The sequence below is a fragment of the Salvelinus sp. IW2-2015 genome, linkage group LG13 (genome assembly GCF_002910315.2).
Source record: "Salvelinus sp. IW2-2015 linkage group LG13, ASM291031v2, whole genome shotgun sequence".
Classification (NCBI taxonomy): Eukaryota; Metazoa; Chordata; class Actinopteri; order Salmoniformes; family Salmonidae; genus Salvelinus; species Salvelinus sp. IW2-2015.
The window spans coordinates 32163499-32188625 of NC_036853.1; the positions used below are offsets into that span (position 1 = coordinate 32163499).

Sequence of the window (25127 nt, forward strand, 5' to 3'; positions counted from 1 at the left end):
TTCCAAACTTCTTYCATTTAAGAATGATGGAAGCCACTGTGTTCTTGGGGACCTTCAATGCTGCATACATTTTTTGGTACCCTTCTCCAGATCTGTGCCTCGACACAATCCTGTCTCGGAGTTCTATGGACAATTCCTTCGCCCTCATGGCTTGGTTTTTGCTCTRACATGCACTGTCAACTGTGGGACCTTATATAGACAGGTATGTGCCTTTCCAAATCATGTCCAATCAATTGAATTTACCATAGGTGGACTCCAATCTTGTTTTAGAAACATCTCAAGGATGATCAATGGAAACAGGATGCCCCTGAGCTCAATTTCAAGTCTCATAGCAAAGAGTCTGATTACCTACGTAAAAAAGGTATTTCTGTTTTTTCTCTCTTTGTCATTATGGGGTATTGTGTGTAGATTGCTTACGATTTTATTAATCTATTTTAGAATAAGGCTGTAACGTAACAAAATGTGGAAAAAGTTGAGTGGTCTGAATACTTTCCGAAAGCACTGTAACTGCCAAAACAATTGAAAGACAAATGAGGGATACAAAGTATATTGAAAGTAGGTGCTGTAATTCAGCAAATAAAGTCCCATCATGCTTAGGGTCATGTATACAAATAATGGGCAATGCCCCCATCCACAGGGCACATGTGGTCACTGAATGGTTTGATGAGCATGAAAATTATGTAAACCATATGCCAAGGCTGTCTCAATCACCATATTTCAGCCCAATTGAACAATTATGGGATATTCTAGAGCAGCGCCTGAGATAACGTGTTCCACCGCCATCAACAAAACAACAAATTATGGAGTTTCTCGAAGAAGAAGAATGGTGACATTAGAGTTGCAGACACTTGTAAAATCTTTGTCAAGATGCATTGAAGCTGTTCTGGCTTGTGGGGGCCCAACGCAATATTAAGACGCTTTATGTTGGTGTTTCCGTTATTTTGGGAGTTACCTGTAGGTACAATAAAACTAAACCCAAGCAACTCTGCTTAGSCGAAACTATCCCACGTTTGGATAATTGAGTCTGTAATTGAGTCGGTACTCTTTTTTCTTCTTTCTTTTCATAAGAGGCAATAAGCTCATTATAACAGGAAATTGAGAAGTTATCTGAGTGCTACTCGAGATAAGAGTTTCTCTGAATGATACACTGCCAACAGCCGCATCACACGCCATTCATTTTTTAATCTATTTGGCATGGCCTATTATAGTGATAATGGATTGGAGTTTGATTAAGGGTGGAKAAGTTTTTCTGATAGTTCATTTATGCTCTCTGGCTGGCAATTGTGGCCTCCCTGAACTGTCACTTCATAWTTWTTAWTATWWTTTTTTACAAATATGCATATTTATATAATTTAAGTCAAAGAAGATGTCTCCTTTGACGCTGAGGCCATTGATGTCATGGAAGGATTCAACTACACACACAAACATAGGCAATCACACACAAGCATGCTTGCCTGGTCGCGTACACACACACCTGTCTCTTATACACATCTAGATGTGTATAAGAGACAGCACGTAAGCATGCAGCTCACACTATTCCTTGACGTCTGGAAGCCACATGAGTAATACAATCCTGATGTACTCTTAACTGAGAGCGTCCATCAATATAGATCGGTAATATTTGCTATTGCCAGAGCTAATGGTTCAGACAGGACTTCTTAATGAGGCTGTGTTAGCCAGGGCCCAGCCATGCAGACACTTCATATCAATTGAATAGTGGTTCACAGATGAAATGAAATATATTACAAACTCACCCCGTTGAGCTTTGCACTTTTTTAACTCCATGGCATCAAAATCAGGATAAGTACACTTGTGTGCAGATTATAGTACATTGACCTTCTGAAAAAGTAGTCATAATAGCAGTCTAACTTTACTTTGAGTTATTCATGGAAGGCTATACTTTCCAGACATCATTATGTAATCATAACAAACTTTACTAATAACACAGGCTTTAAAGGGAATCACTGTCATGCTTGTGATGTTTCGTTTCTGTGGCTGAGAACACAAGGAGCACAGAACGAGGGAAACCCTTTGTGAGAGGGGACTCTATTAAACCAACACACCCCTTGGCCTGTCATACACACGTCAGCTGTTCTACCCACAGACAGACACACAAGGGTACGCAACCCCGTAAGAGAAGAGTCAGTGGGAATCCATATCAAACACTATTCCCTTTGCGTAACCAATAGCCAAAACCAATTTAAGGTCAATCCCACAGTTAGGCAACCGCACCAGACAAGATGGACAGATAAGTGCTGCATGATGTCACGCCCTGATCTGTTTCACCTGTTCCTGTGATTGTCTCCACCCCCACCAGGTGTAGCTTATTCTCCCCAGTGTATTTATCCTTGTGTTTCCGGTCTCTGTGCCAGTTCGTCTTGTATGTTAGTCAAGTCAACCAGTGTGTTTTTCCCGAACTCCTTTTGCTATTCTCTTTTTGCTAGTCTTCCCGGTTTTGACCCTTGCCTGACACTGGACTACTTTCCCGCCTGCCTGATCATCCTGCCTGCCCTGACCTTGATTCTGCCTGCCCTTTGGTACCTTTTGGACTCTGAACTGGTTTTGACCCTTTTGCCTGTCCATGACCATTCTCTTGCCTTACCCTATTGGATGAATAAATATTGTAAGACTCTAACCATCTGCCTCCTGTGGCTGCATCTGGGTCTCGCCTTGTGTCATRATAGAGGAAACATTGGAGTGAAGTATGGTGCAGCCTCCTGCAGCCAACCTWTCACCTGCTGGGACAAATGTATCTGTCAAATACTTTCAAAATACTCCAAGCTAAATCAAGCATACTTCAAGAAATTTATTTGACCGAGGTCTGGTATTGGTGACCTAAATATAAATATGTCCTGTGGTTTGTTCCAATTGCTCAATGTTGCATGATCACAACCATTTTTATGCGTTTGTAACCAGGTTTCCATCCAACCTTTTTATGCGAATAAAGTACATGCCGGATAAAACATTTCACGACCGGCCTGATGGAAACTGCAAATTTGCCGTTCAAAATGTTGACAAAAAACAAAATATGCTCGAAATTCTGGGATCTTTTTGTGTCTGTAAAATCAATTATGCGAGAAATGGCGGTGAAAACATKTTTATGCGCAAATATTGACATAATAACCATCATATCGAAGTAAACTTGGAATCACTTGACATGTGTGGTCCTCCCATAAGACTCAGGAAAGCAAGGAATTTCTTAGGCTACAGATGAAATAAGTTATGATGAACTTCACAGGGTGGTGAAAGTGCACGGTGATGAGCATGATGTTCCTTTCCGATAAATTTTGAGGGTCTCAATCTGGTGACATGATGATTGACGTTTGGCTAAAGTTTCACAAATAAAAATAATCTAGCTCTTTTGTTCATAATAATCTCATCTATAGGGCCGGGACGATACCAGTATCGCGATACGCATTAGTAGCGTTGCGAGGACGCAAAACATGAAGAGGATATAACTTCTTTAGGAAAACAGCCCTAATGTTGGAAACAAACATTATGTTGTCATGGAGTGTCACATGTATTTATTTTCCAAGTATAGCAAACAATATTTTATATACAGYAGGTTTTTAAAGGACCCAAGAGTTTGATATGCTTCGTGTTTTCATTTTTGCCATGGGAAAAAAAGGCGTTACTGGTATTGTCCCAGCCCTAATCATGTAGGCTATACCTGCACTGTAAATGCAAGCTGATATTGGCATGTGCACTGAGGAGTGCCAATACCAGAGTGGGCACATTCGCTATATGCCGCAACAGTTTTTGATACAAAACCATCAGTAGAGTTGAAAATGGGATGAAAACCCATTTAGCTTGTATTTTTTATCCGGGAATTTAACCGCAAAAGTTAATCCACCTCGCCTCTCACGCCACATTCAAAACCAAGGTGGCACTGAAGATTTGTTTTCACATGGTTTGCAGCTAGCAAGCCTTCTTTTGTTATTTAAAAAAGTAATCAGCTGTAACGTTCGTTCTCCTCCTCGTCTGAGGAGGAGCAAGGATCGGACCAAAGTGCAGCGTGGGTTGAATACATAATCCGTTTAATAAAGACGAACACGAAGCACACTTGAACAACTACAAAATAACAAACGACGTAAACAGACCTGAACATGAGAACTTACAGACAACGAAGAACGCACGAACAGGAACAAACTCACAAACGAAGCAGTCCCGTGTGACACAAACACTGACACAGGAACAATCACCCACAAACAAACAGTGAGAACAGCCTACCTAAATATGGTTCTCAATCAGAGGAAACGTAAAACACCTGCCCCTGATTGAGAACCATATCAGGCTAATTGAAAAGAACCCAACATAGAAACACATAACATAGAATGCCCACCCAGCTCACGTCCTGACCATATTAAACAAAGACAAAATAAAGGAAATAAGGTCAGGAACGTGACATCAGCAAAGAAAAATAAGGCAGCTGTCCGCTCATTTATTGCCTCTCGGACAAAGGATTTGTTTGGATTTGTTTTACTGAAGGGCCGGGCTGTTTGCGCTCACTGTTGTAAAACTGTTGTTTGTCGGACATCAAGTGTACAGCATCATTTTGAAACAAGACATGAGAAAAACTCGTGTCCAGGTATGAAAAGCAAAGCAGTGTGTTTACAAATCTACACGCAGTCAAAAATCAAAGCTACAGAGGGGAGCTAAAGATGCGCAGTGCATTGCTAAACATGGAAAACCATTTACTGATGGGGAATATATCAAGAAGGGCTTCCTCATTATTTCACAGGCTTTATTTGATTGATTGCCTAACAAATACACAATCGTCGTAAAGATAAAAGACATCCCTGTGTCTGTCAGAACTGTTGAAAGGCCTCTTACCGAGATGGTTGAAAATGTAAAGGAGCAGCAAACAGTAGCCTTAAAAGCTGCACCTGTGTTTAGTGTGGCTCTTGATTAGAGTGTGGATGTGAATGACATTCCACGTCTGGCAGTTGTTGCAAGATACTGTGACTCAGAGCAGGTACGCGAGGAGCTGCGTTGTCTAAAACCAATGCATGATAATACTAGAAGGGACGATGTAGCAAAAGCCTTCAAGGATCATTTTGAGGAGAGAGAGGTGTCGATATTCAAAACATATTCGCTATTACAACTGACGGTGCCCCCCACTATGATGGGGAAACATGAAGGATTTGCAAAGCTGATTGAAGATAAGATTGGCCACCCCGTGGTTAAATGTCACTGTATCATTCACCAAGAGATTCTGTGTTCCAAGATTTCAAATTCCAATTTGGATACTGTGATGACTACTGTAGATAAAATCGCGAATTTCCTTGTTGCTCACTCGTCTTTGACACACAGACAGTTTCAGTCACTGCTGGAAGATGGAACAAATCCACAAATGGAACAAATCCACAAAGACTTGCCTCTTCACTGCAGTGTCAGGTGGTTATGTGGAAGGAAAGTTTTGGAATGGTTCGTGGAGTATTTGGATACGGTTAAAGCATTTCTGTCTGAAAAGGGCCAAAACTACCAAGAGMTAGAGGATGCGGATTGGCTTGTAAAACTGATGTTTCTCACTGACATAACAGGTCACCTGTCACGTATACTCCCTCTCCTGCCTCTAGGTCATCAGGCTGCTGATTATCCCGCACACCTGTCACCATTGTCTCGCGCACCCACGCCTCATGACACTCACCTGGTCTCCATCACCTCCTTGGTTATCTTCCCTATATCCGTCACTCCCCTTGGTTCTTTCCTCAGGTGTTATTAACTCTGTTTTCATGTCGGTGTGTTTTGTGTTTATTGTTTTGTTTATTTATTAAAACACTCACTCCCTGTACTTGCTTCCTGACTCTCAGCGCAGTCATTACAGAATAACACCTCACCTAAGGGAAGCATCAGGGAGTGTCAGTGTAATGACGTCGGGTCCGGGAACCGTTACGGGCTCCCCTGCCTCAGCCGGATCGCCGGGCTCTCCCGCTTCCTCCAGCTAGTCGGGTTCTCATGCCTCAGCCGGATCGCCAGACTCCCCTGCCTCAACCGATCTGTCAGGTTCCTGCGTCCCAGCTGACTCGACAGGTTCTCGTGCCTCAGCTGGCCTGATAGGTCCACTCCTGATCCCCGGGTTCGTCCCCTTTGACGGCGTCCTGCGGCTGGAGCCGTGCGTCGGGGAGGGGGTACTGTCACGCATACTCCCTGTCCGGCCTCTACGTCATCAGGCTGCTGATTATCCCGCACACCTGTCACCATCGTCTTGCGCACCAGCCTCATGACACTCACCTGGACTCAATCACCTCCTTGATTATCTTCCCTATATCTGTCACTCCCCTTCCTAAGGTGTTATTGCCTCTGTTTTCATGTCATTGCGTTGTTTGTGTTTTGTGTTTATGGTTTTGTTTATTTATTAAAACACTCCCTGTACTTGCTTCCCGACTCTCAGCGCAGTCGTTACATCACCTCAGTGAGCTCAACCTGTGCCTGTGGGACGTTCCACTACTTCAAGCAACTCAAAGGGCTGTCAATGCGACACACTGTCAGTACTGACGTCATCGGCGTGTACATGGGGGAGCTGAAGTCCGAGTTCTCTGTCAGAGTTCAAGCAACATGGCCGAATGTTTTATTTTTTGATCAAGCCAGACAACTTTGAGGAGAGCGACATGGATCTGTCTGTGTTTCAGTGGAAGGATATCGAGGACTTCGAAATGCAGCTGATCGAGCTCAAGGCATCAAAATTCACGGAGCTGCGCAAAGACCTGGAAGGGACAGAGAGATCAGGGGGCCTCCATTGTCCACTGTTGAGAGAGTCTGAAGAAGGTTGCATGTGCAATGCTTTCAGCATTTAGATCCACGTATCTATGTGAACAGATCTTTTTACACATGAAGTTGATCCTGAGCCCCTCACGCAGCCGGTTGACAACGGACCACTCGGAGACCTGTGTGTAGCTCAAAGTCCCCAAATATAGCCCAGATAATAAGCAGCTCAGCAATGGAAGGCAGGGAGAAGGATCACACTAAATCGGTTAAGACGAGATTTTCAATACAAAATGATATAACCTTGTAATGTTCATGCCAATAAATGTGAACGTGTGAGTGTGTATGTGTGTTGCAGGGGATTTGGAATAAGGGGGGGGGGGGGGGGGGGGGGGAGTAGGCTACGATTCTCAGCAGCAGATACGGAGATACAAAGTCCAGTTACATTTAGGGCTGTTGGTATGCCTAACAGTCGTCTTTTTATTGAACCTTGTATTTTTCAATAAATAATGTCATTTTGTAATCACATGTAATACTTGGCCTGTCACGTTTGTCGAATACATAATGAGCGGACCAAGGCGCAGCGTAAGTAGAGTTCCACATATTTATTAAAGTGAACCTTCAAAAAAACAACAAGGAATAAACGAACGTGAAGTTCGTAGCGCACATAGCACTAAACCAAAACAATATCCCACAAACACAGGTGGGAAAAGGACCACACTAAGTATGATCCCCAATTAAAGGCAACAATCAACCGCTGCCTCCAATTGGGAACCATACTCACACCAGCATAGAAATTCAAGACTAGAACACCCCCTAGTCATGCTCTGACCTATTGCACCATAAAGAACCCCAAGGGCTCTCTATGGTCAGGGCGTGACATGGCCTTTGTAGTTCTATAGCCTATATTGAAATGGGTCTGTTCCACAAAAATACTTGGAGGAGCAATATATACACATTATTATTATTATTATAATAAACAAAGACGTATACATTATATTTTCAAGTGTTCTAATGAAATTTACATATATAAACAATCGAAATGTCTGATAAACGCAATTGAAAAAAAAAAAAGTGGAGCACCACAACGATTCTTGATAAAAACGCATCAAAGGAATATTGTCCATAAATCAAAACCATGAATAAAACCCACATTTAGACAGCTTTACGGAACAAAATATACATAAAGCCACTACTACAGGCCATCAAGTTATTAAAATGACCATCGTATTAAAACTGCTGACCACAACTGCATGTCAGACAAATACACCATATTGCAATGGAATAAGAGGCATAACATCAAAGGAATTACTTACAATCATCAAGGATGCTTGCCAAACAAACTCAACCAAACAATGGAGAAAATCAGAAAGTACAATACAAAGATCTACAGTTGAAGTCGGAAGTTTACATACACCTAAGCCAAATACATTTAAACACAGTTTTTCACAATTCCTGACTTTTAATCCAAGTAAAAAAATCCCTGTTTTAGGTCAGTCAGGATCACAACTTTATTTTAAGAATGTGAAATGTCAGAATAATAGTAGAGAATGATTTATTTCAGCTTTTATTTATATCATCACATTCCCAGGAGGTCAGAAGATTACATACACTCAATTACTATTTAGTAGCATTGCCTTTAAATTGTTTAACTTGGGTCAAATGTTTTGGGTAGCCTTCCACAAGATTCCCACAATTTTGGCCCATTCCTCCTGACAGAGCTGGTGTAACTGAGTCAGGTTTGTAGGCCTCCTTACTCGCACATGCTTTTTCAGTTCTGCCCACAAATTGTTCTATGGGATTGAGGTCAGGGCTTTGTGATGGCCACTCCAATACCTTGACTTTGTTGTCCTTAAGCCATTTTGCCATAACTTTGGAAGTATGCTTGGGGTCATTGTCCATTTGGAAGACCCATTTGCGACCTGCAGCAAAGCACCCCCACAACATGATGCTGCCACCCCCGTGCTTCATGGTGTTCTTCGGCTTGCAAGCATACCCCTTTTTCCTCCAAACATAACGATGGTCATTATGGCCAAACAGTTCTATTTTTGTTTCATCAGACCAGAGGACATTTCTCCAAAAAGTAYAATCTTTGTCCCCATGTGMAGTTGCAAACCGTAATCTGTTTTTTTTATGGCGGTTTKGGAGCAGTGGCTTCTTCCTTGCTGRKCGGCCTTTCAGGTTATGTCGATATAGGACTCGTTTTACTGTGGATATAGATACTTTTGTACCTGTTTCCTCCAGCATCTTCACAAGGTCCTTTGCTGTTGTTCTGGGATTGATTTGCACTTTTCGCACCAAAGTACGTTCATCTCTAGGAGACAGAATGCGTCTCCTTCCTGAGCGGTATAATGGCTGCGTGGTCCCATGGTGTTTATACTTGCGTACTATTGTTTGTACAGATGAACGTGGTACCTTAAGGCGTTTGGAAATTGCTCCCAATGATGACCAGACTTGTGGAGGTCTACAATTTTTTTTCTGATGTCTTGGCTGATTTCTTTTGATTTTCCTATGATGTCAAGCAAAGAGGCACTGTGTTTGAAGGTAGACCTTGAAATACATCCACAGGTACACCTCCAATTGACTCAAATTATATCAATTAGCCTATCAGAAGCTTCTAAAGCCATTACATAATTTCCTGGAATTTTCCAAGCTGTTTAAAAGCAAAGTCAATGTAGTGTATGTACATTTCTGACCCACTGTAATTGTAATACTGTGAATTATAAGTGAAATAATCTGTCTGTAAACAATTGTTGGAAACATTACTTGTGTCGTGCTAATGGACAGCGCCTCTGTTTAGCGAGCCATGGAATTCTTCAGTTTGTGGGCAATTAGACATTCAATAGACACAATTAGTTGTAATGCACATATGAAAATCATAACTGGCACGCAGCTCATTAGAAATGGTAGGATACATTGTAAATTGGCACTCCACACAAAAGAGGTTACTGACCAATTTGACAGAATTTGGATGTATGTCCAACTGGCCTCACAATCGCAGACCATGTGTAAGCATGCCAGTCCAGGACCTCCACATCCGGCTTCTTCACCTGCGGGATCGTCTGAGACCAGCCACCCGGTCAGCTGATGAAACTGAGTAGTATTTCTGTCTGTAATAAAGCCCCTTTGTGGGGAAAAACGTATTCTGATTGATTGGGCTTGGCTTCCTAGTGGGTGCACCTGGCTCCCAAGTGAGTGGGCCTATGCCCTCCCAGGCCCACCCATGATTGCGTCCTTGCCCAGTCATGTGGAATCAATAGATTAGGGCCTAAGTATTTATTTAAATTGACTGATTTCCTTATATGAAATGTAACTCAGTAAAAAAAAAAATTCGCTGAAATTGTTGCATGTTGCGTTTAGATTTGTGTTCAGCATAGCTATGATCCCCCTTATATCTTAATGTAATGACAATTTTTCTTTGCAGATTATTATCAACAGCTGTAACAAGTTGTCCAGTGTAGGACATCTTTACTGGGACCCTAGTTTAAAGAAAGACCCATATACATATTTCCCATAATAAACAATATACCATTTCTATTCAATAACACAACTAAAATATATTCTAATGTAGTTTCTTTCCACATATTAAGTGGCTCTTACAACCAGTTTTTCGTTCCCCTTTTACAACTAAATTCTCTTTGTTGAAGAAGCCTCTGGACTTCACAAGGATGAGCCTGATTACAAATTCTGTCAACCGTCAACGAGTGTAATCTTGGTATATAATCTCCAATGTGAAGAACATAGATAGAGCTTCCACCATTGGGTTACATGAGACCAGGATTAATTTACAAAAACAAAGCCTACTACAATTTACCACTGCCTTCCATAGCCATGAATAACTTATTCATGCATTATGCAAGCGCCTTATAAAAACAAGATCACTTAAAGGGATACTGCTAGATTCTAGCAATTAAGATGGACCCATGGATATCATTTTTATGTCTCTGCGTGCAGTATGAAGGAAGTTAGATGTAGTTTCGTGAGCAAATGCTAACTACCGCTTTGGTGAAAAGTCTGAATCAAATCAAATCAAATGTTACTGGTCACATACCCATATTTAGCAGATGTTATTGCGGGTGCAGCGAAATGCTTGTGTTCCTAGCGCCAACAGTGCAGTGGTATCTAAAAGTGCAGTAGTATCTAAAAACTATTCACAACAATACACAAACTGTCATGCCCTGACCTTAGAGAGCCTTTTTATGTCTCTATTTGGTTTGGTCAGGGTGTGATTTGGGGTGGGCATTCTATGTTTTGTTTTCTATGAGATTGTGTTTCTATGTTTTGGCCGGGTATGGTTCTCAATCAGGGACAGCTGTCTATCGTTGTCTCTGATTGGGAACCATACTTAGGTAGCCTTTTTTCCCTCCTTTCGTTGTGGGTAGTTGACTCTGTTAGTGGCACTTATGCCCTGTAAGCTTCACGGTCGTTTTTGTTATTTATTGTTTTGTGGTGACATTTTAACAAATAAAAAGAAAATGTACGCTCACCACGCTGCACCTTGGTCCACTTCCTTTGACGGCCGTGACACAAACAGTGTTTATAGGAAGTCTGGTTCATCTAACCAGTAAATTGGCAGTGGCAGTCACAAATAACTAACTAAGAGGGCTGGGATCTGGGATACAGAGAGAGATCAGAGGACTGTGCTTTCTTCCCTATGTTCCAGCCAATAAAGCATGGTTAATCCAGACTGAAGGCTGTGCTCACGGTGACATACACACACACACACACACACCGATAGGCTATAATATAAGCTCTTTAATGATGCTGGACTCATTTACCTCTGGGATCAGAAGACAGCGGCTGTGCCAATTATGGAGAAAACAGCCTGTTTGTTTGTCAGTGGAAAGACAAGAAGAGAATCCACATGTAAGACTGCATGAGCATGTTAATACCCCTGAGGTTTAAACAGTAAATGTGCTGTGTGATCACGATTGATTCTTCTAACCAGAGAGAGGGAGGCGAAGCGAGAGCCCTATCTCTGCCCAAAATCTGTCCACGTTAAGCAGATCCCTAACTATTAAACAGGTGAGGAGTTTTTGTATGGGGGGGGGCAATGAGAGTGTCGAATTTAGTCAAGATAAACATGAATTGCTATTTTGATACGTGAGGCTTATTTGATCTAATAGAAGTTTCTTGATGTACTGATATAAGTGTGATGCACGTCACATCCCGGAAACTTGAAGAAAAAACGTGTATAACACACACAAAAAAGTGAAATAGAAAGGTGAACGCAGTGATCAGGTTGGTTCCACCATGCTAATCATAACCACCATTGATAATGTAATCGTTGCTCACTGTGTGTATGTGTTTGTGCATGACCGACCAGTATCTCTGACATGTTTGCCAAGATAGACCCCTTATTAGGGGTGTGCCAACATGGCCATACTTGTATTCGAAATCATATCCGTAAATAGCCAGTTGATAGTCGGATCGGATGATACTCGTGAAAAAACGTAGACATTTTTAACATGCCYAAGTAGATGTTGGCAAAATACCTATCTCCCTGCACGTTTATAGACCAAACAAGCTGCAAATTAGGAGCCGTTGAGGGGTGTGTGTGTGTGTGTGTCTGACCTGTGTCTGTGTCTTCAACTTGCAGCGGGCAGACAAGTTTGCTATCAATCAGAATGCACGTCAGTGTTTCGTTTTCCTTACCCTCACCCCGCTTGCTAGATAATATGCACATTGATAGCTTGATAGCAAACTTCCTTGCCTTTTGATGTATCATAGTAGGAGGCTAACAGTAGGCAGCAGCAGTCTGAATGACCAGACCGAAACAGCAAAGTGAAAGTGATTGTGTGAAATTCGGAAGCGAGTGGACAGAGAAAAACAGCTTCACTCTATCCAATCAGAGCAGCAGGATCAACATACAGCCCACCCTTCTTTTTACAGACTGGTAAACTAGCCAGTTGAGTGATTTAGACCACGTAAAACCTGACTTGACTGACTGACATGAGAAAGATGCGTGCGTGCTGGCAACCACATTTTTTTCCCGATCACGGATAATTACTTAAAACTACTCGGGTCATAATCGTATCCAGAAAATTGTCCATATCCATTACGATACTCGTTTTGTCCGACTACTCGGCACACCTCTACCCATTACCTCCAGACAAAATGCCGATAGGCACAGTACCTGTATCGGCAGGGAATGACAATGAAAGGTGAAAGGTGCACATTGTTATATTAGCATATCATGGCTTCTTTGGTATTATGTAAAGGATTGTTAATTCTACATGGACCTGTTACTACATTCGAAAGTTATCAAAACATTTAGTTTAGAATATCTACATACACTTAGCAATTGCATTCTTCTCATATTACTCTGTAGGCTACTGACCTATTCAATGCTTTCTACGGCATCTCGGCCTATAGTTATTGAACTCAACCTGCAGGGGGTTTGTTTGTTGTGATTGAGTGGGGGGAAACAGCTGCTGGCAAGGTTCTGACAGATGGGTGTGTCTTGGTGGTGGCAAGGATTACTCACGAAACTAAACCCTAAGCATTAGCTCTGGGAGCTAACACCAGTCTTCAGGTCTCTTCACGCAAGCATAGTTCTCTGATCCACCAATGTGAGCAACCGAGTAACGGAGTATCGATCCCAGGTCTTCTGCCCGACTAATACTTTAGACTTGGTAGGGCATTACGACTCTTTATGTCATGGTCATAAAGGCTTTATGAAAGCTAAATGTTACATGATCACAACTCTCTCTAAGTAAACCATACCTCTTCCATTTTATACCGTAAAACACTACACTGCATGGACACACTTTAGTCAGATCCAAAACAGTCCAGCTGACCAAACCTTTGACCAATACATTTCCTGTATGTCGAGAGCCATTACGAACCCCAGGAGGTTTACAGATCAATATCCTCTCCCAATGGTATGGCCGGGGCCCATTAGCAGCTCTGAGCCCAGAGGGGGTGAGTCTAATACGATATGACAGGGGCTTTCAGAGAGCTCATCCAAACTTCAAACACACTCACCAGTAGGATTACAAAGGGTCGGAAATTTTCCGGTAAATTTCAAGGATTTTTCCCAAAATTTTCAAGGGAGGTTAAGCCCTGGAATATTGCTTAAATTCACCAAAAAAGTTAGCTTTTAACAGTGAAGCTTTCTTGTGGGATACACATAAGACAATTCTAGGTCTTGTGGCATATTTTGGTTAAACTATCCCCAATTCAATGGAATTGCAACCCTCTGCATGCACAGAGCATTGTTCCATCACATGTGCAGTGCACTCTTCCATCACATGTACAGGTGATTCTCAAGATCTTGATACTACTACACTGTCTGAGCCAAGGACTACATACTTTCTGGTAAGTTTTGATTACAATATTGGGTGGGGTGAATATATTTTATTTGACATACATGATTTTTTGTTAACTAGAAAATAGTAGCCTACAGCAATGTGTGTTAAAATAATTTCTAACTTGTTAACAATTTCTGCTAGTTAGTTTTTGCTACCATGTGGGTTTTAGCTTGCTTGAGCCTGCTAACTGAGGAGTGTTAATTCACCTGTTTCCATACATGTTTAATTTGAAAACATTTATCTTGCAAAGGAGTTCTTTAATCTAACTGCTTAACTATTTATCTGTATGTGGAATTGTATTATTATTATTTTTTACTAATTTTTATCTGATCTTTACAGGAAAATGCCACTGGCACTATCTGATGTATGGAGACATTTCACTCCAGTAATGTAGAAGGAAAAGCTGTGTACATTTGCAAATACTGTATGTAGTCAGAGAAATGCTGATGAATGTCTTGCTCGAGTTGTGTATGCAACTGGTTCACCTCTGATGCTCACAGGCAATGTGTATTGGAAGATATTTCTGAATGTTCTTTGCCTAGCATACACCCCTCCAACCAGACATGCTTTATCTACTAATTTGCTGGATGCAGAGTTCAAGTGAAGATCAAGCAAATCATAGAGAAAGCAGACTGTATTGCAATCATCTCTGATGGGTGGTCGAATGTTCGTGGGCAAGGAATAATTAACTACATAATTTCCACCCCATAACCAGTATTCTACAAGAGCACAGACACAAGGGACTACAGACACACCGGTCTCTACATTGCAGATGACCTGAAGGCAGTCTTCAATGACCTTGGACCACAGAAGGTATTTGCACTGGTGACAGACAATGCTGCGAACATAAAGCCTGCTTGGTCTAAAGTGGACGAGTCCTACCCTCACATCACACCCATTGGCTGTGCTGCTCATGCATTGAATCTGCTCCTCAAGGACATCATGGTAATGAAAACAATGGATACACTCTATAAGAAAGCCAAGGAAATGGTTAGGTATGTGAAGGGTCATCACGTTATAGCAGCAATCTACCTCACCAAGCAAAGTGAGAAGAATAAGAGCACCACATTGAAGCTGCCCAGAAACACCCATTGGGGTGGTGTTGTCATCATGTTTGACAGTCTCCTGGAGGGAAAGGAATCTTTCCAAGAAGTGGCAATATCACAGTCTGCCGATATGGACAGCCCCATCAAGAGGATCCTGTATTATGTATTTTGGGAGAGCGTGGTGAGCAGCCTGAAACTCCTGAAACCTATAGCAGTAGCCATTGCCTGGATTGAGGGAGACAATGTCATCCTGTCTGATGTTCAGACTCTGCATGCAGATCTAAGAGAAGAAATCCGTACTGCCCTGCCCACTTCACTGCTGCTCCAAGCAGAGGAAACTGCAGTTCTGAAATACATCAAAAAGCATGAAGACTTCTGCCTGAAGCCCATACACGCTGCAGTGTACATGTTGGACCCCAAGTATGCTGGCAAGAGCATCCTGTCTGGTGCAGAGGTCAACAAGGCCTATGGTGTCATCATTACCGTGTCTCGCCACCTTGGCCTGGATGAGGACAAGGTTCTTGGCAGTCTGGCGAAGAACACTTCCAAGCAAGGGCTTTGGATGGAGATGCAATATGGCAGTCGTGCCAAAATATCTCATCAGCCACCTGGTGGAAGGGACTTGGTGGATCTGAGGCTCTTTCCCCTGTTGCCTCCATCATCCTCCAAATCCCACCAACATCAGCCGCCTCAGAGCGCAACTGGTCCTTGTTTGGGAACACACACACAAAAGCACGCAACAGATTGACCAATACAAGGGTTGAGAAATTGGTGGCCACCCGGGCAAATTTGAGGCTTTTTGAGCCTGACAACGAGCCATCCTCAACAAGGTTGGAAAGTGACTGAAGTTGAGGCCTCAGAGTCTGATGTTCAAGAGGTGGACATTGAGGAGGTCCAGGGAGAAGACATAGAAGCCTGGGAGAAAGACAACCAAGCTCTAGTTTCTAGACTATCATTTTACAGATGTTGAAAACGTTTTTGGGAGATGCGATGGATCATTGGGGATCATTCAATATTCCCTTTCTTTTGTTGTTCAGTGAAATCATTCCATGTGAAGAGTCAACTCATTTAAATTAAAGTTAAATTCATAACTAAATAGTTATTTTTCTATTGGAAGGATTTAATCATTTGCAATTATGTCTACTTATGATAAGGTAAGAGGTTTATGTTTCTGTCTCCATATGATATGTTAAATATATCCAATGCAAAAAACATTCCCATATATTCCCGTTAATTCCCACGAAACGTTTACACCTCTGAATATATCCTAAAATGTGCAACCTTAGTCAACAGACAGAGGACAGGGAACAGCACAGTTAGTCTACAGCCCAGGGTGCACATACAGTTGAAGTCGGAAGTTTCCATACACCTTAGCCAAATACATTTAAACTCAGTTTTTCACAATTCCTGACATTTAATCCTAGTAAAAATTCCCTGTTTTAAGTCAGTTTGACCTTTCAGGTTATGTCAATATAGGACTCGTTTTACTGTGGATATAGATACTTTTGTACCTGTTTCCTCCAGCATCTTCACAAGGCCCTTTGCTGTTGTTCTGAGATTGATTTGCACTTTTCGTACCAAAGTACGCTCATCTCTAGGAGACAGAACGCGTCTCCTTCCTGAGCAATATGACGGCTGCGTGGTCCCATGGTGTTTACTTGCGTACTATTGTTTGTACAGATGAATGTGGTACCTTCAGGCGTTTGGAAATTGCTCCCAAGGATGAACCAGACTTGTGGAGGTCTACAATTTTTTTCTGATGTCTTGGCTGATTTCTTTTGATTTTCCCATGATGTTAAGCAAAGAGGTACTGAGTTTGAAGGTAGGCCTTGAAATACATGAACAGGTACACCTCCAATTGACTCAAACTATGTCAATTAGCCTATCAGAAGCTTCTAAAGCCATGACATCATTTACTGGAATTTTCCAAGCTGTTTAAAGGCACAGTCAACTTAGTGTATGTAAACTTCTGACCCACTGGAATTGTGATAGAGTGAATTATATGTGAAATAATCTGTCTGTAAGCAATTGTTGGAAACATTACTTGTGTCATGCACAAAGTAGATGTCCTAACCGACTTGCCAAAACTATAGTTTGTTAACAAGAAATTTGTGGTGGTTGAAAAACGAGTTTTAATGACTCCAACCTAAGTGTATGTAAACTTCCGACTTCTACTGTAAATACTGTGCATATATTTAGTCTGTTCATATTCACACAGTATTCTTTATTAGGGTACACTATTAAGTAAACAGGCAGCAGAAATATCCCTGTCCATAGCCTGCTGTTAGTATAACCTATTGGTGTAATATGGACAGTATACCACAAAAATAACGTTTTGCTTTCAATGGACTGACATGCATTGCAGTAATCTGCTCTTTCTGTATGCAAGAGCCCTCTGCCTAGGAATTATGGCTGTTTCAATTAAAGCATCTATTTTGACAGATCAGATGATGAGATGCAGATGCTTTCTCATTACTGTGTGTGCTCTAGTACTCTGTGCAAACAGGGAATCACAGTTTACAATGTAATATCTTTTGACAGCTCACATCTGACTAGACAGCTGTCAGTATTAACCACATCAAAGGTTATGGTAGACACATGTCTTTATAAAGCATTGCATTTTACAACATACATACTGTAAAGGACAATGCTCATCATCTACTCTTGTTATAGCTAACATAGGCTACTAATATCGAGTTCTGCCAGGAATCAGGAGACATATTTTACTGCTTCACTCATCTTATATGTATATACTGTATTCTATTCTACTGTATTTGAATCAATGCCACTCCGACATCGTTCTTCCCAATATTTTCACTACCAGTCAAAAGTTTGGACACACCTACTGTACTCATTCAAGGGTTTTTCTTTATTTTCACTATTTTCTACATTGTAGAATAATAGTGAGGACATCAAAACTATGAAATAACACATGCGGAATCATGTAGTAACCAAAAAAGTGTTAAACAAATCAAAATATATTTTATATTTGAGATTCCACAAAGTAGCCACCTTTTGCCTTGATGACAGCTTTGCACACTCTTGGCATTCTCTCACCAGCTTCACAAAGCACTCACCTGGAATGCATTTCAATTAACAGGTGTGCCTTCTTAAAAGTTAATTTGTGGAATTCCTTTCCTTCTTAATGTGTTTGAGCCAATCAGTTGTGTTGTGACAAGGTAGGGGTGGTATACAGAATATAGCCTTATTTGGTAAAATACCAAGTCCATATTATGGCAAGAACAGCTCAAATAAACAAAGAGAAACAACAGTCCATCATTAATTTAAGACATGAATGTCAGTCAATCCCGAAAATGTCAAGAACTTTGAACGTTTCTTCAAGTGCAGTCGCAAAAACCATCAAGCACTATGATGAAACTGGCTCTCATAAGGACCACCACAGGAAAGGAAGACAGAGTTTCCTCTGCTGCAGAGGATAAGTTCATTAGAGTTAACTGCACCTCAGATTGCAGTCCAAATAAATACTTTACAGAGTTCAAGTAACAGACACATCTCAACATCAACTGTTCAGAAGAGACTGCGTGAATCAGGCCTTCATGGTCAAATTACTGCAAAGAAACCACTACTAAAGGACACCAATAAGAAGAAGAGACTTGCTTGGGCCAAGAAACACGAGCAATGGACATTAGAACGGTAGAAATCTGTCCTTTGGTCTGATGAGTCCAAATTTGAGATGTTTTGGTTCCAACCACCGTGTCTTTGTGAGACGCAGAGTATGTGAACCAATTATCTCTGCATGTGTGGTTCCCACCGTGAAGCATGGAGGAGGAGGTGTGATGGTGTGGGGCTGCGTTGCTGGTGACACTTTCAATGATTTATTTAGAATTCAAGGCACACTTAACCAGGATCACTACCACAGCATTCTGCAGTGATATACTATCCCATCTGGTTTGTTCTCAGTGGGACTATCACTTGTTTTTTTAACAGGACAATGACCCAAAACACACCTCCAGGCTGTGTAAGGGCTATTTGACCAAGAAGGAGAGTGATGGAGTGTTGCATCAGATAACATGGCCTCCACAATCACCCGACCTCAACCCAGTTGAGATTGTTTGGAATTAGTATGACCACAGAGTAAAGGAAAAACAGCCAACAAGTGCTCAGCATATGTGGGAACTCCTTCAAGACTATTGGAAAATCATTCCTCATGAAGCTGGTTGAGAGAATGCCAAGTGTGTGCAAAGCTATCATCAAGGCAAAGGGTGGCTACTTTGAAGAATCTCAAATATACAATATATAACACTTTTTTGGTTACTACATGGTTCCATATGTGTTATTTCATAGTGTTGATGTCTTCACTATTATTCTACAATGTAGAAAATAGTAAAAATAAAGAAAAACCCTTGAATGAGTAGGTGTGTCCAAACTTTTTTACTGGTAGTGTATATATTTCTTAATTGCATTCTTTAACTTTTACATATGTGTGTATTGTTGTGAATTGTTAGATACTACTGCACTGTTGGAGCTAGGAAGACAAGCATTTCACTACACCCGCAATAACATCTGCTAAAAATGTGTACTTATGTGACCAATAAAATTTGAGTTGGACAGTGGTGAGTTAACCCTCATGTGACTGTGTGACCATATTATCTGGTCATCTTTCCAAGGGCGTTGGCGTTCTGATGATGGCTAATCACATATCCCTTCCTTTGTAGCCTACTACTGTTACAATGTAGCTATAATCTCGATATGGGGTTGACAGTTATACATATACGATACATTAATACCAAAGATGACAACAGTAGTATATATCAATACTCCAAATAAAGAAATGGTCAACAGAGACATGTTTTTTTCTATAATATATATATATATATATATATATACATATTATATATACACACACACACACACACTTTATTTACCTCTTTCCTTCTGCTCTCTGCCCCGGGTCTGGTGATCAGAGCGGTGTCACCGCAAACCACAGCGGCATCCTCCACGAACACACAGTCCGGGAGTGACTCATCGGCGGGGAGTTCTATCACCTGCAGCCCGAGTTTGTGCTTCAGAACCCCAACATATACCTCATGCTCCTGCTGAGCTTTCACCAGGTCCACGTCCAAAACGTTCATCCTCAGTGCCTCTTTAGCAAGGGATGAGGGGATAGCTCGAACAACGGCGTGAGTGAAGTTACCAAAACCTGTCATCACACCAGCCATGTTCCGTTCGCTGTTGTTACCCTCAAATTGCTCAAACAAACAGCTCGAACCGTAGCCTATGCTAAACGTATGAGAGAGCGAATGCTGCCGGTTCTCTTTCTGTTGGTTAACCTTTGTTTGATTTTCTTAGTTTTTCTTTTCTTTTTTTATGTACTGAACTGACAGCTCCAATCCGTTCAAATAGGCAACAAGCAAGCAAGCGGTCTGATGACGTGCCCTAACAAATCATCACATGTACCAATGTAGCAATTTCCAGTGAAGCGCACAGCAAAGCCCGACAATTGACAGTGTGGCTCTTAAAAACAGCGCAAGCACAGACGCGCTGGCTGTTACTTTGTAACAACTTTCTATTACTTTGTAACAACGTTTTACCATCGAGGAACAAATGGGTTACAATATCACCACAGTGTCTGGACTTAAAATAATGTAAATCAAGGCTAGTGTACAATCAGTAATCAAACCGTTATTAATATTTACAACCACCTGGGTTTTTCAGTCTTTTCATTCAAATGCCAATTATTTAAGAATGTGTACGTTCATTAACATAATGTATTTTGAAAAGTTGAGAATGATGGTCGCTGTCATCTCTGGCTTGTTATTGCAATAGCTGCCAGTTTAGCAGGTGCCAATGCCAACGCAAAACCAAAAGGAAAGAGGCTTCTCGGTGCTCTACTATTGACACCATTTTATACCCCTGGTTGACAATAACCCATTCTCCCCTGACCCCAGCTCAGAACAAAGGGCGCTTCTTTGACACAGTCCAAGGACAAGGAGGCGCAGTGGCTATTCTGAGCCATTCACTTTCCGATACACCTGCCCAATTGTGTTCAGACTACAGTGTCCCCCAGCATATCAAAGTGTATGGCAATAAATGGGAATACCAGATATTCACAGTGAACAAAACACATATTTTAGAATCATTTCTAATGTCAGCATACACCAGCATATTATCGTCGCAGTATATGGGAATAACAGATTTCACATCACCACTGAAATATGAACAAAGCACACATTTCATTTCGCTAATATTGGTATTTTTAATGTAATAGTCATAAGAGACCCAATGAAAGGCATTCAACTGAAATGTGTCTTCCGCGTCATGGGAAAGGAGAGTCAAGAGTTCTTCAGCTTCTTATGGCCATTGAATGAAGGAGTGCATTGTATTTATCCTGTGCTGTGCTCAGTGTGCAGACTAAGCAGGGAAGATATTCCTATTTCTATTCTCTGTGGTGCCATCTAAGGAAGCCTCTGGGCTCAGCTTTGAATGGAATGTTTCTCCAGACTTCCTAAAGCACATTCTTCCACACCCCTGGACCAACGTTTGTATTTTCTTGTTCCAGATACACTCAATTATCCTGACTGGTCCAAACATTCCAGGAGTCCCGCATTCCATTTTCCACTCCTGGATGGACTACCTGCTCTGTCAACAAAAAAAACTCAGTCCTCCAATTTTTTTTCTCCATTCCACATTGTGTATGTCTGACTCTGTCTGGTACATTCTGCCCTAGAAAAATATCTCTCTCTCCCATGCTTAAGTGCTTGGGTTAGACTGAAGGAAACGGAAACCCCTCATAGGCACACCTGGTACATTCTGAGAATCTGTGTTTATCCTAAATGGCATCTTTTCCCTATGGGCCCAGGTCAAAAGTTGTCTGGTGTAAAGGGAATCAGGTACCATTTGGGACGCAGCCTCTGAGATGTACCATAAACATTTGTGAAAACCGAGACAACCCATACACCAGATCTGCGGTTGATTTAAACCTCAATAACAATACCAGCCTTTACTCTCTCTAGATCAATAAAAAGTCCTGCTAACACAGGGATAATATATAGTTTTGAGTGGCAAATAACACTAAGGTTCTGGCAAAGGCGGCAAGTCTTTCAACTGAATCTAATGTAAATTACCCATTGCTCTGACACAACAGTAGTACAGTAGCGCTGTGTTTAGCCTACCATTGTATAAATGGGGCACAGGGGCAGTCGCTCACCTATAACTCTTGCCCCCTGTCTAAAATGGACAGCTTTTGTGCAAGATGGCCTGACTGTTGTTTTGGAGTAACGTTATGCCCCGCCTGTAAAAAAAAAACAAGTGTGCAGGAGAATACTAAAATGGCTGACATTCTCCACTCTATTATGGATTGGACTACAGTAGTGAGTTCTTCCACCATCCACCTACTTCAGATGCACTGACTGTCATTCCTTTGGCAGGCTAGGACACACAATAACAACACACTGACTTCATAACACACATCTGTTAGGGCTGTAGGTAAAAGAAAGGACATACCAGGTCCAGGAATAGAAAGACCCAAGTATTATGGAAAAGGGCTCTCTTGTGACTAAGCACAGTGTGTGTACATAAGAACACCCCATAACTCACTGAGCTTCCGTCCCAGAGTTCCATGAGCTGACATAGAGAGGAAGCTTCAACAACCACTACATGTTATCCTTTGTTTGAACAGGCTTACAATAAACAGCCAATCATATTTGGTCTTGTTCCGTTTTACACTAGTCTCTCTAGGACAATAGACTGGGATCCAGTGATTCATAAGGGGGACGGGGAAGAGGGGGATGGAAAATATCATCATTGCCATTACCACATGGATACACATTTCTAGCCCTGGTCGCCCTGGCGATGTTTCCTGAATGGGTAAATACAAGATTAATATCATTATGGGATGTTATTCAATGGTTCCATGGTGTACAGCACTGTTTCCTTTAACATACACTGTGTCTTTGTAAGGGAAAGAGGAAAGAATCAGAACAATATGCTGGCAAAGCAGAACAATCATAATCAGAAAAGCATCTTATTGAGCTCATGGGGTCAAACTCACCACACAGAGACTTACTGATGAGGTCATAATGGATATTGGAATGGCAGGATGGCATGGGAAACATTTGACATTAAGGGTCCATTCATGTTTGGGAAACAAGCATCATCATCACCATCACTTGGATGACATAAGTATTACTTGGGGCTAGATACAATACACACACACACCAACAACCAAAATAAACTAAATCCATATGGGCCCATGGCATCTGACACTCAAAACAAACAGACATTTGTTGATGCCAACTGTCAAGCTGTGACCTAATGCCAGTGTAATTTCATGAGCTTTAAAGATGTTAGTCTGGTTTAATGATGAAGAATCACAAGCTTTCAGATGAATGACAAATTATATAGCCCTCAGCTACATCAAAACGACTCAAACAATGAGGAAAAGAGTCACAACAGTGAGGAAAATGTTGACAACCCAATGGGCACACACTGGTTGAATACATGTTGTTTGCACTTCATTTCAATGAAATTACGTTGAACCAACGTGGAATAGACGTTGAAGTGACATCTATACCCAGTGGGAATGTCAAGCAAGTTAACCAAAGCATTACACCATCTAGTGTCTTAAACTGGAATTATGAAAATGTGGACAAATGAAAATGAAAATAAAGCAAGCCCACATCAAGATACAGAATATTAAATATCAATCGGGACCGAAATAATGATTGTCAAATTCCAACATCAAATGGAACGGTTACAACGGATGACGGATCAATTAAGATACTTCAATATATTTGCACACTATGAACAAAGTGATAAAGCAATAGCGTATACAAAACATTTTGAAACAAACGGATTAGCAAAGGTAAAGTAAGACAAACTCACCGGAGGAAGATTTCTCCGTGGTCTTGACAACCATTCTCCGTTAGTTATTTGTTCAGCGCTCTCAAAGTATCTCGTCATGTAAGTCTAAGGTATAAAGTTACTCAAAAAATATTTCCGTTCTGGTGTTTATGGTTATTACAAATAGGGGATTGTCATATCGTCCTTCGGTTAACAGTCTATTAACATTATTTTGGCAGGAAAAAAATAATGTTTTTCAAGCATTCTATAATCTTTGCTTTCTTGGTCAAATCCGGTTTGAAATGACTTCTAATCTTTGAATTTCTAAATTCTATCAAATGTAATTTATTTGAGACCCGAAGAATAGTAGGACTAGAAACTATTTGGGTATTTTCTCCCCAAACTAACATCGTATGTAGAAAATTGGATCACTGTAGTAGATTATGTTTTCAAACGTGATGGGCAGATTGCGTGAAAAGAAAATTAACCCAAGGAGGAATGCTAAAGAATATCCTGTATGAAGAACTTTAAAAACTCTTTAAACTGTCAGGAATGCTTTGTGGTTGGCTAGAGAAGGGGAGAAATATGTTAATAATGTAGACTTCTGCCATACCAAATATGGCAATATTGTTACGTCTGAAGTCTGGTTCGCATCTGGAATAGTTTAGTTCTACGGAATAAAGGGGAGAGCGGGCCAAAAATAGAAACCATAAACTTTATTTCTCCCACTCTCAGACGAGCAAAGAAACTCCGAATACCGGGACTTCTCTCTCCTAAACTGTGTACAGTTACAGTAGCCTTAATTTAGAAAGCGGAAATAATGTCGCCTATTGATATATGGGCTATAATAAGACTTTCCCTTACAGAATGATTCTCATCATAAACGTATGAGAAGCACTGACAGCATGACAATATATGTTAATAGCCTTGGCAACTGTTGCACAAATTACAGCAAAAGAGGTTGTAAAATAATAACAAAGTTAACAAATCTATAACACGTAATAAAACACCTACATCAAAAGGATGAAAAATAAATCAAAACGACAATGTTACATTATCATATTTTTTATAATATTTCATAAATAATTATAATATATGTATATAAACCTATTACCCATAATGACAACAGCAGTCAAATGAATGGAAACAAACAGACCAAACTGCTTTAAAAAAAAGTTACATGTACCCTAACCCTACGGCCCATAACCTAAAAGCTGTGAGAAAACCAATAAAGAAAATAAAAAAGGAAGAAAGAAGGATA

At 41.0% G+C, this 25127-nt stretch overlaps 1 protein-coding gene across 2 annotated transcripts in view; it reads right to left on the reverse strand.

The window, feature by feature from the left end:
• LOC111971343 (N(G),N(G)-dimethylarginine dimethylaminohydrolase 1-like) overlaps positions 1-24408 on the reverse strand; it is a 115989-nt gene extending 91581 nt beyond the window's left edge. Inside the window, exon 1 of one of the 2 annotated variants that reach the window (XM_023998085.2) lies at positions 23909-24408. In XM_023998085.2, the coding sequence (XP_023853853.1) occupies positions 23909-23986 (78 nt within the window). In that variant the 5' untranslated portion in view covers positions 23987-24408. Of the gene's footprint in view, positions 1-19950; positions 20518-23908 lie in introns of those variants that run through there. The other variant, XM_023998084.2, reaches the window with a different exon arrangement.
• Positions 24409-25127: the final 719 nt, after the last annotated feature.